General features: G+C 49.5%; 1 protein-coding gene across 1 annotated transcript in view; it reads right to left on the bottom strand.

Annotated features, from left to right (window-relative positions):
- LOC119435986 (uncharacterized) overlaps positions 1–15,818 on the bottom strand; it is a 68,398-nt gene that overhangs the window by 25,769 nt on the left and 26,811 nt on the right. The window contains 1 exon segment of the mRNA XM_049658340.1: positions 5,966–6,159. Within this exon segment, the coding sequence (XP_049514297.1) occupies positions 5,966–6,112 (147 nt within the window). The 5' untranslated portion in view covers positions 6,113–6,159.

Genomic DNA, 15,818 nt, shown 5'->3' with positions numbered 1-15,818 from the left:
GATGGATATATTATCTTAAATCAGGGAGTAGGGTGCCCACACAGGCTGTTTTCAACTGTCCTGACACTGTATAGTTCGAAAGGTATCTACTGATCAATAAGCTTGTTAGCTATTCGTTAGCACTGCGTTTTATTTACTACGTGTATGCGAAAAATATGACTGTTATTGTAATGGTAACTCTAGGCGAGGGGGGGGGGGGGGTACTGAAGCGATGACCCAAGGTCGCAGATGACTTAAGCATCTGGGTCGAATTCACAAAGCTTTTCGTTCGTAAGTTCTCTTCGCTAATATTATGTCCAGCATCATGATCAGCTGCCATCTCCTCTAATGAACTGTTCTTGCGTAGGGAACTTTTTTTGTGTGAATCCAAGCTCTGGGGCCGACTTCAATAAGCTGTTTTGTTCGTAAGTGCCCTTTGCCGATGGATGGTCACCTTCTATATACTATGTCTGACATCCCGATTCGCTAGCATGTCCGCTTACGAGCTACATAGATTTAGCCTAAGAACATTTTTGTGTGATACAGGGCCCTGGGGCCGAATTCACAAAGCTTTTCGTACGTAAGTTCTGTTCGCTATTGGCCGCCCGTCATCGCTAATAATATGTTCATTATCACGACTGGCTGGCATCTGCTCTTGCGAACGCTTGTTGGCGTAATTAAGAACTTTTTGCATATCGGGAACCAAAGTTTATCCCTCAACAACAACTAAAAACTAATTAGCTTCCAATGCGTAACACGGTAATCGCAATGTATACTGCCGATAAAAGCTAAAACATTCAGCTTTCCACCAATGCTATCGATTCTCATTAAAAATTAAAGCAGCCCCAGAACGCGAGAGACGTGAGGTAATAATGGAATGCCCTGTCGTCCAATGAGCCACATATATGTGGTACTGCTAACGCCTGCTTCAGCTTGCGTCGTCCTTTCGAAGCGCGCGAATTTACGCTGCCGGCCCCGGTTGGCCAGCCTGCGCGCATTTGGCGGTGGGACGCTGGCCGTGCGGCCCTGAGAGTGATGGATGGCCTCCTACACGGCGTCCTCAGTGGACGGCCGTAGGATGACTGCGACCGCAGGCTAGCGAGGCGGCCGTCGCCTGTGGGAGCTCGCACCACGGAAAGCCGAGCACGCGTCCTTTATAAATTCATGCCTGGGCAGTTCAAGCGCAGTTGCGAAGTGGTGGCAAGCTTTTTTTTTTTTTTTTTTTTTTTGACAGCTCTTTTTCAGACGCTTGATGTGGCTACCTCAGATAAGCGCGCAGGTTCTATCGACAATCACAGTGGGGAAAAAATAAATAAAATTAAATTAAAAAAAAAACGATAACAGCCGCTTTAGTCCACAAGTTTAGTGCCTATAGAAAATTTCTTCGAAATAAAAGGATGCGGTTATTTCATTCAGTAGCGCGAATTTTATCGTATATATAGACTATACAAGAACCGAGATAATGTTTTGCGATTAAGACGACAGAAGGAGACAACAACACTTAATGGCGAGTTGCAGGGGCAGAATTCAGAACTTTCGTAAGCGCTGTTTAAAGCCGGCCGCCTTCGCTAATGGTAACTCCAACATTGCGCCTGGCTAGCGTTTGCTCTCACGAACAGTTATTGTGTAAGAAAGTTTTTGATTATTAATAGGAGCCCAGATTCCAGAAACGGCGCGACGGCTTCCTGTGTGTGAACGCGCTCATCTAGCCTTCCTATATAAAATGTCCTGGTGGGACTGGCGTCACTAGGGTCTGCGGAACCCGGGTCGGCGGCCCACTAATTCGAAAACAAGGCAACCGAAACATGCGGCAGACAATGGATCCACTGAAGGCATGATCCGATATATGTCCTCAGGAACGTACGCTTCACCAAGGTATTGCGTAAATCCGCGGATTCACCTAAACGTTCAAACAGCCACGAGGTGAACGCCGATGACCACGCTGACGATAATATAACTATCCACCTTTGACGTGCAAAATAAAATTGGTTTCAATTAAAACAAGGTTAGTTCTGCAAAAGTTAATGATTCAACAGGGACAAACTTCTCGGTCACCACGTAGTACTGCTTCCTTTCATGACACCTCCCTGCGCCGCTTGAAAGATAGTAGCGTTCCTCGCGTATATGGGAACACTGAAGGAGAGCGAACCCAACGACATCTGCTGCAACATACAAATCGCGCGCAGTTGGCACCGGCCCCACGACGGTAGGTATAGTCGACGCATTGATGTTCCAGCTTTCTTCGGTTGCTTTTTCTCCTTCTAGGAGACACGACCGTGAGCCGCGGTGGGCACTATGTGCGCGCGCAAGCAAGAGATTAAAAAAGGGAGAAAGAAGCAGCGCACTCTCTCGCTTCCAGCAGGGGAGAACAGCTGCGCGAGTGAGTGCGTGCTCCGTGGGAAGCAGCCGCAGCGGCGACGCCCGCTTTCTCGTAGACGCGCACCGTTTCTTTCGCCGTCCCTTTAAAGCCCTCCCAGCTTCCGGCGGCCGTCTCGAAGGAGGAGAGTGTGGAAAACGACACGCGGTGCGGAGACGCCGGGGCGGAGACCGCGGCGGCGACAGGTGGGGACCGCCGCCCTTGCTGCAGTGGGTCGGCGGGGAGCGAGGAGACCCATGGCAGCGGGGGTTTTCGTGCCGCGGCTGTTCGATGCGACATTGCGTGCGTCAGGTCAGATCGTGGTTCCCCGTGCAGCCATTTATGCGCGACGAGCTTATACAGGAGGCCCGCGGTGCGGGTTCGCTCGGTCTCATATACTCGGGCCACACTGATCGAGCCCCGAGAAACGGTCGCGATTCTCGCGAGACAGCGAACTTTTGCTCGCTCCTATACTGCGGCCACGCAAGAACACACCCCTGATGATTGTATACACCAATGCCGAAACCGCGCACCCAAAGAACCATTTTTGAACGCGCGCGCGCGCGCGCGCGTATTCTGAAAACTTACAGCCGCCCTTCTCTATTTATTTGTGGTTCTAATTCTCTATAAATTCAGGTAACCAATTAATAAACTGGCAATGTAGTCCTGTAGCACGCGTCAGAGAAATGGGAATCGCAGGCGTTGAATGAAAAACACGCTTTTTTTTTTTTTTTTTTTTTTTTTTTTTTTTTTTTTTTTACAGCCTGTGTCTCGTTGGCGGCTGCTACATACCTGGCAAGCACGGGAGCGTATAGTACAACAGACGCATACGGCAGGCGAAAAGAAGAGGTAGAAAAAAAAAATATATATAAACGGTGATAATGGGCAGCGTAGACGTGCAACTCTGCACCGCGGGCCAAGTAGTGGGGAGGAAGTGCACGCGGAAACATTCTTGGCAGCCTGTTCACGCGCTCCTTCAATGGTTCGCTCGCTTCGAGTGACTGAGAAAGCGGCCAAGCTTGTGATTCCCGCGCTTTATGTTTGTAATGCAGCAACGTCCGTCGCACAATTAAGCGTGTGTGCGTGTACGCAATAGCCGCGCAATTGCGTGATAGAGCCGATACTAATTAGACGTTAGTCCGCGATCGGCGTCCTCTCGCAAAACAGGTCAGGGCGAAACCTCATTTTTCCTTCCGCCAGGGGTATACACATATATGTGACACGTTACGAGGATATAAGGCGTAGGGAGTCAGTTCACGTTCGAGGCAGAACCGCGACTTGGTCAAAATTGTGCAGCACCTATAGGTACGTACAAACAATTCCCAACAACACTTACATCTACAACAGTTTTGCGAAGAAAGTCCGCGGATAAGTTGCACTATGTCTGTCATCTATTAATTGTCAACTGTTTCATACCGTTTTATAGCGCGTTGTCTCGATGAGCAGAAAGATAGCTCCGTTCTTAAAGCTGATACAAATAAGTTATATCTCTCAAGCTGGCACAAAACCCGCGCCGCGTAACTCACGGACCGCTGGCGTTGAAAAGAGCACAGGCAACCCTGTCTCAGCACCAAAAGATGACAATCAAGTGTATGGTGCCCTGTATCTGACTTTTGAACGCCGATGTGGGAAATGACAAATAAAGCATCATCGTACTAGAAGTTACAGCTTCAGTGGTATTGTGAACAAACATTAGGAAGAACGCGGAAGCAATATTTTTTGTAACTTGTTTGGGCAGTAACTAGCTTATGTAACGCGGTCCTGTACAAGGAGTTGGGGGCCAGAGACCGCATTTTCTTAACTTTTGACTGGTTACCCGGATGATCTCGTTCTGTTCTCGCAACGATGCCCGGATAATGGCTCTGGCTTTTGGCTCAAAGTCACTTGAAGGTCGTCGACAACGTACGGGAGGTAAAAGCATTTCATACTTCATAAATAAATAAATAAACTGTGGTATTGATTTTAGGATGCAGGCATCAGGGTACGCATCTGTTGGACAGTACGTCGTTCCGTAATGCCTTTGCATTTACACATTTTCCTACATGTCCGCTTACCCACCGTGGTTGCTCAGTGGTTATGGTGTTGGGCTGCTGAGCACGAGGTCGCGGGATCGAATCCCGGCCACGGCGGCCGCATTTCGATGGGGGCGAAATGCAGAAGACACCCGTGTACTGAGATTTAGGTGCACGTTAAAGAACCCCAGGTGGTCCAAATTAATCCGGAGTCCCCCACTACGGCGTGCCTCATAATGAGATGGTGGTTTTGGCACGTAAAACCCCATAATTTAATTTACATCTCCGCTTTCGAAAACTTGCCAGGTCTGAAAAATTCCACAAAATTTCACCTACTCAGCGGCAAGCTTAACGGTACTCGGTAAACGTTATGCAACAGGTTATCGTTCATGCACCAATTACCCTTCGCGTTAGAATTTCAGCGCCGATATTGGGTCGAGAATAAGCTTTTCGGCCAAGCATGTGGCAGTCGAGCTTTTATGACTGGAAATGAACTACAACCGTGATTTCGTTTCTTCTTATGTCAACTGAGAATTTATACTCACACGCGGTGATCACCGTGATACCTCACAACTCTGCTTCCAAAATCTCATTCGACAGTTCTTTCGCGCTTAGCCTTCGGTCACATGACCTAACTCGCCCCTACCCGTCTTTACGCAATTCCCGCTGCTCCCCCCCCCCCCCCCCCCCTTTCAACCTCCTCCCTAATGAGTACGCTACAAACGCTAAACTCTATAAATAAAGTTACCTGCTTCAAAGCAACCGCGCGCGCGGCCACTTCTGTCGCTCGGCTCGCTGCCGCCTGGCTGCGCAGAACAGGTTTTCCGTATAGGTTCACCCACGTCACCGGATCAGATGTCCAACGAAAAGCATTTTCCAAGCGTGTCCTCGCCTTCCACTTTGGCGCGCGAGGGGAGATGCCGACGTGCTTTTCTTTCTTTAAAGCAGTTTTCCCTCTCTGGATACACATCTCCCTACTTTATTAAGCACCGAGTTTCGTATTGGGAGCGCGACCCTAATGGCGCCTCGGGCGTTTAATCAGCTTAACAAACAGGTTATGTGCAACACGCGAATGCTCCGAGGCCCCGATCATTCGCTTGCTGCTAACCGTGAGCGTCTCGCGGAGAGCAGTTGGTGAATATTACGTGTGAGCGTGCTGCTCTTCAGTCGTACGACCCTTTGTGAAACCTTTTATGGCGAGGTGGCAAACACCTTTTGTGGCCAGCCACCCTCTGCGTTCGAGTTCAGTCTGCTTCGTTCACGTTCACACTGATCAACAGCGTGGAAGTAACTAAACTATGAAATATATTTATAAATAATAAGTAAACTAACGCTAAGGCTGATTATTATCACTGAGGCTAATATAGAGCTGCACAATTTCCACTAATCGTGTGAAAAACTGACCAGGCCCACCTGAAGTAAGGTGCGCGCCATTGCAACACGGCGGGAAAAGACGAAAACACGGACACAGTAGAGTCCAGAAATTCTGCTCTATTATTCATTGTCTCGTCGTGCTTTGCTCCAACACGTGTCTCCTCCGATCAGCGCAACTTTCCCTCCGAAGCAAAGCATATGTTGGAGCCGGAACACGTGCCGGAAGAGATAAGAAAACGCCCACCTGTACGGCGCTGTTGAGGAAGCAGTTGTTCTGGCCCGGCATGTTGAGTAGCCCCTTGGTCCGGGTGATAGACATAGTGCAGCGGGGCATCATCATGGTGTGCGCCATGCTGGTGGCGCTCGAGGACCCGCTCTTGGCAGGCGCCATGACCGCCCGCGACGCTCAGGCTCCTGGGGCGCAGCTCCTCACGGGCCCTGCGAGGAGATCGAGAACGTTCTTTGGTAAAGCATGCAAGCATCCGCAGCACCACAACTTGCAGAACTTACAAAACACTAAGCATATATACCCAGCACGCCAATTGCCAACAGCTTGCTCTAAGCACGATGCGTGGAGCCGCTATAGCAAGCCGCGTATGAAAAGTGAGGAAGCACTAATTTTTCTATACCCTGTGTTCCCACGTGACAGTCAGTTTTCACTTATAACGTTAGTACGACCCGGTGGACGGACTCTCTTTAGCTACAAGTCCTCCGCGCTCAAGCGACCGAACGCTAACGCAACATGGGCGGTATACGCAGTTCGATTACACGGCGACAATCAGAAATGCCAGGTGCAACGAGCGAGCATACGCAGCCCCACCGTCGCCAGTCAACCGTAGTTCGACTTCGCTCCGGTGGTTCGCGTGTCGCTAGTTAACGGCACGGTTCTCTCGGTTTACGGTTGTTGAGTACGCGATCATATAAACGTCGGCAATTCCCACGCGCGAGGGTGAACTGTCATGGCTCGTTACGTATGGCGCATCACAAACGTTGCATTTTGTATCGGCACATGCAACATTTAACGATCCCAGCACAAAGTTTGAAAAGAAAGCCATAGTTTTACGGTTTGGAAGATAACTGGAATACCTCGTCCCATCGCCTTTGCCGACTTGCAAATCGTGTTAAAGGCTGCACTTCTTGTTACGAATTCATCGGCGAGAAATCGGGCATCGAAGTCAATATTTCCACATCTGCTTCTAGCCGCTGAGATCCACAAAAGCCACTTGTGCCGCTGATAGTACGTGTAAGTCAATGACGGTTGGTTGCAGCAGCTGCGACGTGTGGAAAACACTTTCACGGCTTACGCACAGCCCAGGTGTATAGCGCTGGCACCAAATATGCAGCCACTGGTACAGCAGTGTTACAGGGCCACGGGTCCCGCATGCGCCAACTATATTTCCCGCTGGTGCCGTGAGAAGAGGAAGCTCGTGCTGACAAACAGCAGTCGTAAACTGCCAGAGCAACAATGCGGGCGCCGCCCTGCGGGGGCTTTCCGCCTTCGGGTGTCAACCAGGGCCGCTGCCCGCATACCGGTGACGTCCATCACGACGACTGCCGAGCTGTAGGAAATCGGCGCTAGCTGGCTGTCGTCCCTGATGACTTTATTGGGAGGCATTCGCACGCGCATCGACGCATTAGCGAATCGGTACCGCGCGCGGCAAACGCGAGAACAATAGCGGCCGCTTCCCGCGAACATGGGCGTTTTGCAGCTTCCGAACGCGACACGCGTGACTGCTCTCGATGCTGAAAAAAAAAGAGAAAAAAAAAAAAAAAAGCGGTCGAACCGTGGCTGACGCACAACGGACGGAAGTGCTTCGGCGAAAGTATGCGCAGGCGCGCCCAACACCCTCCACAAGCTCGCCGGTACAAGGCTCATCCTGCGTCAGGCACGAGGACGTGGACAGGCCACAAGACTAGAGTGTACTAGAATACACTCTAGTATTCTAGTACACTGTAACAAGACGACCACTGCGCCGCGGCCTCCATGTATACTATAGTTTTCCCTCAGTCGAAGAGACGCCATGCAGTGCATTTCGACGAGCTGCTACGAATGCCATCAAAACGCTACACAGAGAGCAGCGAGAGGACGCCTTCCGACTCCATGCATCGCGGCGTGCGCGTAATTTACGAGACAAAGGGCCGGCAGGGAATCAGTGGGCAAAACTTTCTCCGCTTGACCCGAGCGGCCAGTTGTTTTGGTCGCCATCTTTTGAGGCTGGTGTTTCCTCGCGCTAAGCGCGGTCGGCCGTGTAAAGAAAGACGCGCGTGCCACGAGCAACGCACTCTGAACCGGTTTCGAGCGCAAGACCTGTTATCGGATGAACGCGTGCGGGAGTTACGGAGCGACGGTCGCCGTGTTCCTGGTTACACCACAAACACGGCGCGTCGATAGAGACCGACTAACTGCCCTTGCATCGCCCATGAGCGTGCGTCGCAGGTCGCCTGCCACAGATATGCACCGCCACACGAGCGGAAACGAATGCTGTGGCTGGAAACCAGCGCTTGTTGCGTCTGCTCTGCCTGTCCCTTGTGCCTTTGCACTGTGATCACACCGCATACTGAAACAACGCACCGAATATAGCCTGCTTGTCGTCGTTGTTAAGGCTTGCTGCTGCTTTCGTCGCCGCCGGAAACCGGTGAACCATACACACTTGACAGTCGTGCTGTTTAAATGCTTACATCACAATTCGACACTCATACATAGCTGAAAATGTGTTTAACGGCATTAAACAAATGGAATATCACCGTTGAGAAATGAGAATGGGATTCAGCCATGTAGAATCGGATTTCACCAACACCCCACTCGCTCATTCTTCCCCCATATATACCGCTTCTTCCTATGGATAGTGCAGAGAAAATGCTTCTGTACTTTGACATGCACTACATGTCCCCCACCTATAGTATGGAGCCGATGCTAGTTCATAAAGTATAACTGCCAGATGCGCCATATGTATCACACGCAATGTGCGATCTAAAACGGCATCATGCAATGCTATATACAGTTGCTTGTGGAATCTATACGACAAGGCCGTTTCCGGCACTATACTTATCAAAACGCACTATAAATCTACACAAGTCCTGGCTATCGCATCATGATGCGATAGCCAGGACTTGTGTAGCCAGGACTTGCGCAGCCAGGACTTTGGCTGCGTGAACGACCTGCAGGTCGTTCACGCAGCCAAAGGTCCTCCTTACGTATAGCTTACGTATATATTAAGCAAGGCGTCCTTGCTTACTTCACCTGGAAATACTTCAGCGAGCAGTTTAACGGGGGTATCATATATACGCGCAACGTACATCCACCAGTAAAATAAACGTGGAACGCAAGCAGATTATAGCTGATGAGAGTGCTAAATACGCAACGAATACGTCCAATTACGATAAGGTGGTTTTGCACACGGACTAAAGCCAAAGATAAAAGCGCGCCAAGTTTATGCAGAGCCCTCATCTTGCAACTGCAGCGCTGGATTCAGGGAAACCATGGTATGTGGCTGCATTCAGGGAAGCCATTCTCCTGTCAAGAAACGCCCGTCCACTCTGCAGAAGAAACGTGCAAAGCCGGGGCACTGCTTGAGGATCAGGAGCTGCCAAGTGGCCGCGCTGCCGATGCGCCTCAGCGCTTCCGCAGAATAGCGCAGCCGAGATCTACCGAGGCGGATGTCTCTCCGGAGCTACGTCTGACTGCGGCCAACGGTCCAGTGGCCCGACGCAGCCGGTGACTCTGGCCACCGCACGCGCGCCACACTCGAATGGCCAAGGGGCACCCCCGAAAAAACTGCGGGACCAGCCCAGCGTGCGTAACCAGGCTTAACGGTCTCGAGCCGCTCCTCAAAACTTGATATCCGCGCCGTGGAGTCGAGACTGCAGGCGCAGCACTTGGCGTTTAATGTTTCCGGGAACGCATCCGGAAAACACGACTTAGTTCTTTTTGTCAAGACGTTGAGGCGTTGCTCTTCGATAAGTCTCTTCGAAGTGCCTTCACTTTACGAATGTGCGCGGTGCCGCACAAGCTCCCATCATCACGCAAGCGCAACGCGGCTCCTGCGTACCGGCCATTGCATATCGAGGAGGAAGACAGAACTTTATAGAGCCGAAATAGCCCATGGTCCGGGCCGGCAGAACGGTGTATAGCGGCGGACGAGCTCTGTCGTCTGTTGCGGCCTTTCCGATAAGTGCGTACGTATACAAATGCGAAAGGTGTCTTATTTTCGTTGTCGAAATGGTCACCACATATACATATAGGTACAATACTACGCACTGACACCGACTGTAACAAGTAACCGCGTGCACGACTTTTTCGCCATAAAATGCAGGCAACGAGAAATACGGCCAAACCGAAAGAAATATAGAAGAGCGCGGTGAAGGCAGCGCGCACTGCATTGTCTATAAGTGAGGGAGAAAGTGATGCACTCCCTGAATTAAAAGAGGAGTAAGTGCAGCAAACACAGTTTCTCGGGCTGATGTCGAAGCGAAAACAAGACGGCATTCGTCCAATTCCTATTTGCTGACGAGTTTCCCGACACCCGGACCAGGATGCGGGGAAGTGTACGGCGGCAGCAGCAAGCCGCCATTGAACCGCGAGGGCATATACGGGCGTCCGGTCTCGTGCCTCGGCTGGGAAACAGACGCGGCCCGTAGTCGTAAAAGAGGAACGACGCCGAGAGACATGGTATTCCAGGAGCTGCTCGCTTCGGGCGAATACACAGCGTGCACGTTGCGAAATACGACACGGGCGAGATCAATCGTATCGGAAAATATAATATCCGCGGTTTCGTACACCCCCACCTCTACACACCTGATGTGCTTGCTGACGGAACGAAACGTAAGGTATACTAAAAAAAATGATATCACAGTTTCAGCACGAGGGGCGAAGCAATTAATGCGATATATAGCAACACGTTAGAATATTACACCAAGTTCAAGACTCGTATAGCTGTAATGGCAGTGTGAACTGAAGTAAACGTAAGCCAACTAAAAACGAGCTGTTGCGCTATATAGTGGGTCCTCTGTTTGAATCCTGCCATCGGACAATTTCATTTATGTTTATACAATTAAAGCCAACGTCTTTCTTAGCGATGTACCACCACTTTTCCGTATCGGGTACGTTTCAAAACTCTTTCCTGGGCCGATCCCGGAGGTAGCACGTGCACAGCCGCGCCAATAAAATTACATAATTTTCAGGTTTGAGCTCTGTTATTGTTTCGCACTTTTAATATTTAAGTCTGAGAAGACTTAAGATAAAAGGCATGCGCTGTCGGTGTTTTGTTTCATGGCATTTGTTTGTGGGATACCATTCTCAAATTTCAGAGGAATAATTTTGTAAAGAATGTAAGACCTGATATGAGCAACTTTATTGATAGAATGGGGTGCAATATAACCCGCATATACCTCATGTAATATAGCATACATATACCTATAAATACATGCGGAACCTCACGGCGACGCCGCGACGACAAAAAATTTGCTTGGAGTTGTCCATATAATTGTTATCGCAATAAAAAACAATGACAGGCAAGAGCCCAAACGCCTCGCTTTTAATCTTACCCTACAACTACTGCTCGACTAGGCGGTCTAATCGGCAAACAAAACGTTCAGGAAGGTCATTGATAACTGCGAGTACAGTCATAGCCTCCTGTACAGTCATGGTTTGCAGTTTACATCAATTTTGTACGGTGGAGGCCGTAAGTATACACTTGCAGTTGACATAACCTCAAAGAGAGATAAAAACGACCAAGTGGTGAGATCCGATGACAGTGGATGGTAAAAGAGCAGATGCCGATTCTTGGCCGCGGAGTCAGTCGAAGTCAGAGCTTTCATGTCGGCTCTCACTCATTAACAGGCTGCGGATGCAGTTGAATATATGTTAAATAAATAAATAAATAAATAAATAAATAAATAAATAAATAAATAAATAAATAAATAAATAAATAAATAAATAACAGAGTAGTCGTGTACATATAAAAATATTTTCGATGAAGTACAAATCAGCCACGGCTTTTCATGTTGAAACAGAAGACTCCTGATATCGTTTTATTTTTATTTGTTTTCCGCAAAAAAAGAACGCGGCGCAGGAACTCGAAAAAGCTATATACACACGCGAGCAAAAAGTACGCGAGCTAGGACAGCTAACTTGTTGAGTTCCACTCTGGAGAGCAATGAATGAACGCTGCCGTAAAATTTTGTTCGCGCAATGCCACAAGTGATGGAGATCACTTGTGCCAACCCTACATTCTCGCGCACATGACCCTGTGTGCAAGCTAGGTCACGCTGAGTGTTTCGCTCGCGTCACGATTCCCGTACCTCTACAGTGACAGCTATATAGTATATAGTTCATGCAGTAAAGCAAGAAATACACATATGCGGGTGTATGTTATACGTGGATCCCTTGCCTGCATTCCTTGTTGCGCAAGTTCACTTTTCCGATAACAGTCAAACTGACAACAAATACGCATTATTATTATTATTATTATTATTATTATTATTATTATTATTATTATTATTATTATTATTATTATTATTATTGTTGTTGTTGTTGTTGTTGTTGTTGTTGTTTGATTCGAATACAAATATTTCCCAGAGTACTGAAGTCATTGGCAGCATTTTCCCGCGCATTCGTTCGCGCGGTGCAGTGATGATGTCATGCAAATGCGACCCGATGCTCTCCGTAATCGACGGAACGCGTGCATCTCTCTCTATACAGACGCTTCCATGGCCGTACGGCTTCACAGTCTCGTCCGGTGCTAACCTCAATATACGGGACGCATGACGCCACGTCGCATTTGCGGTGCACGTTCCCATAGCCGCCGACTCTCGGAAGCGGTCATCGCCGTCCATATACCGTACAGCGGCCCTTGAGAATAAACGGACAACGAAGGTCGCGGCGCAAAAAAACAAGGCGACCATAGAAGGAAGCGCTGGCGTGCCTCGCGTCACCGCCGAGACCGGCGAGATGACGACGGACGCCCGACCCGACGGGGGGTGGGGGGGTCTCGCCGAAGAGGCGACGCGCCGGTGCGCCAGACGTATTGAACAGTTAGCGTGTTTGTTTCAGCCGAAATGCACAACATAGGAAGCCACTGGATACATATATAGTTTCCTACAAAATATATACGCACATTTTTTACATGGATTTGTCTGATTTTCGTGATTGTGGCTTCGGACGTTCTTGTGGCTTTGCTTACTACTCTAACTGCCTTCATTGACCTCAACTTCAAAGCAATCTATGGATTTTTTTCTAAATGCCGAATGCAAGAAGACTCTGCGGACATGCATAGTCGCTACTACAGCGTTTCCGTCAGACGAGGTTGCCAAATCGAAACGCACCAAGCGTCTTAACGCGATGGCTTGCCCTTGAGAAATTCTTGGGGGTGTTCTATATGCCGATTGTCGAATCATGCGTCCGTGGCGCAATGGTTTCAATATCGGGCTTATGTGTACTAGGGGTCCTGCGTTCCAATCGTGCCGTCGGACTTTTTGAATGATCCATCGCATCGCCAGAGTTCGCTCTAGTAATTAGTGTAGCAATCCCTACGCTGGATGCTCAGTGACAAACTTCCAACGAGTAGCGCAAACGGCACGGACGAGTAACCAAACACAACGGAGCGCCGACAGGCAGCAGGTTTCCGTTGTTGCGTCGGAGCAATATAGATAACAGACTTCTATGAAGGCAATAAGAACAAGAATATAGGTGTCGCGATGTGCGGCGATTCGGCAAACGACTATCTTTGACATCGAAGGTAACTAACCTCTTTCTCTCTCTCTCTCTCTCTCTCTTTTTTTTTCCTTGTTTCCTAGCGACACAACCGAAAGAGCGCTCTGTCATAACTGAGCTCTGTTATTTACTGCACCACCCTAACAAAGAAATCGGTGGCTGGTCCGCGCCCGGCCGCCCTGCTTATTTGCTCGTCCGTGTCCTTCGCTTTGTCTCGTTAGAAGTTAATAAGTGTACTGAACCAGCCCAACTTTACAGCTTATACATGCAGGGTGTCCCAACTATCATGCACCAAGATTTTAAAAACCAGTAATAGCGTTTCTCGAAGAAAACCTAGTGCATATTGTTTCCAGTACAGTGCAGTAGCCGCCAGTAATTTTTTCGCTTATGAGATTTAATTAGGTAAGTGTAATTAATTACCTAACTCGAGAACTACTGTCCTAATGATCAAAATGTCAATGAGAAAATTGTAGAGCAACATGAAAAACTCCTGAAACAGCTTTCGGTTGCTCAATGCGTGCGACATAAAAGTGTTTTTCCGAGCGTGAAAGAAGCTCGCGAATACATGCAAAGTGCCTCGAGCGGCCAGTCGCGCGGCAATTTTGCGTGTTAGTGCTGTCCTAATTATCAAAGAGCCAAGTTTTCCGTCAGAACACTCGCATGTGACGAAGTCTCGGAAGTGACATTCACGTGCTTTGCCTCCTGCGTTCGGAATCCTCGCCGCTCGCCATCGCTCGTTTTTGACAGCGACTGCCCATTTCCGCTTGCGCGTCTCGTTGCATGGAAAGCGGAACATTTTTCTTTGCTTTCACGGAAGTATTCTAGCGCACCCTAACACATTCTCAGCCAACCATAATCACGTCGCACAACCATCCCTCCGCGATTACACCGAAAAGCGGGAATTACGGACGGGCCTCGAACCGGAAGTGGCGTAGCAGACGACGTACGCGCCATTTTACTGTGTCCACCTCATTCTCGCGGCAAGCTTTGCGCGATGTGGGTAGTCCGGAATCAGTGGTGAAATGCATTGGTCACGCGAGCGAATTATACCACGCTGTTTGCCCGGGTCGCGCCTCAAAATGGCTTGTTCGCTATAGGTCCGCATTCCGTGAAATTTTTGAGCCGGTAGCATATGACCATTAGTGCTGTCTACGAATTGTTTAGGAATTTTGTTGATGTTTGGGTCTCCAAATTATGTCTAAAAAGTGTTCTTAGGATAACGATGTGGGTTCCAAGCGCTAGCTTCCCAACAGAGGCCGCCTCATTTAGTTAGAAAAGCACGAATCGGAAACGTCATGCAATGTGTGGTAGGTGTCTTGTCATTGTGCTTTCTTTTCTGGCGCACTTTTTTTACATGGCACTGTTTTGCTATAGCCATCTTTCTTTTTTCTTTTTTTTCTTTTTTTTTTTTACAGCGTAAGCTGTTATGGGCTCATTCCAATAGCCGTTTCGGGTCGCGATGATGCCGCCGCCGGCGGCCGCGTAACCGCTATCGCCGGAAACGCGAAAAAGCACCCGATTAACGCCGGGATCGAACCCGTGCCAGCTGCGTTAAGCCGGACACTCTATACCACTGAGCCACGCAAGCGCTTGCTATCGGGCCGCGGAAAATACCCTATAAGGCAAACGCAGGGGGCGACGACTCGATCCTCCGCCAGTATGGTGGCGCCATCTAGGATGCCTGGAAACGCAGCTTCCGCAGGCGCAGACGACGATATGCGATTCAGACGAGGCGCGCAATCAACGCACTCCCGAGCTGCCGAGCCTCCGCCAGTATGGTGGCGCCATCTAGTTAAGGTGCCTGCAAACGCGGCGCGCCCGACATGTAAGTTGCAGTTGTAAGGCTTGATCGGGCTCAGCAGACTGCTCGCCGTCGGCAGCTCGCCGTCGACGCCAGGCGGACAGTTCAGATCGTTCTCGTCAAAACGAGGCGAATTGGAGCTACTCTTGAGCCGCTCCACCAGCTTACGCTGTGACTGTGCTGCGTGTGCCGCGCAGCCCTGTGACTCTTTTTCTTCTTTTTTCTTTCGTTCTGTGTACAGCATATAGAAACAATCGCCTTGTGTGACCTCATGGTTCTGCCAATCGCATGGTTTCTAACCAATAAGCAATTCTTAACCGTCGTCCTCACTGCCATTTAACAACAAATCTCTTACGGCGCGGCGAACGAGGTTGGACGCCATTATCGGCGCTGTAGCGCACGCCCAGAAAGGGAAGTCGTCAAAGAGCGGAAAGCAGCGATGTGTTGTCAGAGCATAGCCTCAGCTTGCTCCGTGACCTCGATCAGCTATACACGCCTCATGCGCTGCTATGACATCAGGGCCCGTATTCACAGAAAGCTCTTACGCTACAATTGTTCGTAAGAGAAAATTCCAGGCAATCCGGA

The sequence above is a fragment of the Dermacentor silvarum genome, chromosome 1 (assembly GCF_013339745.2).
Source record: "Dermacentor silvarum isolate Dsil-2018 chromosome 1, BIME_Dsil_1.4, whole genome shotgun sequence".
In the NCBI taxonomy this organism is placed as follows: Eukaryota; Metazoa; Arthropoda; class Arachnida; order Ixodida; family Ixodidae; genus Dermacentor; species Dermacentor silvarum.
Note: the sequence above shows the minus strand (reverse complement) of the source record. Positions and strands in the feature narration are given on the sequence as shown.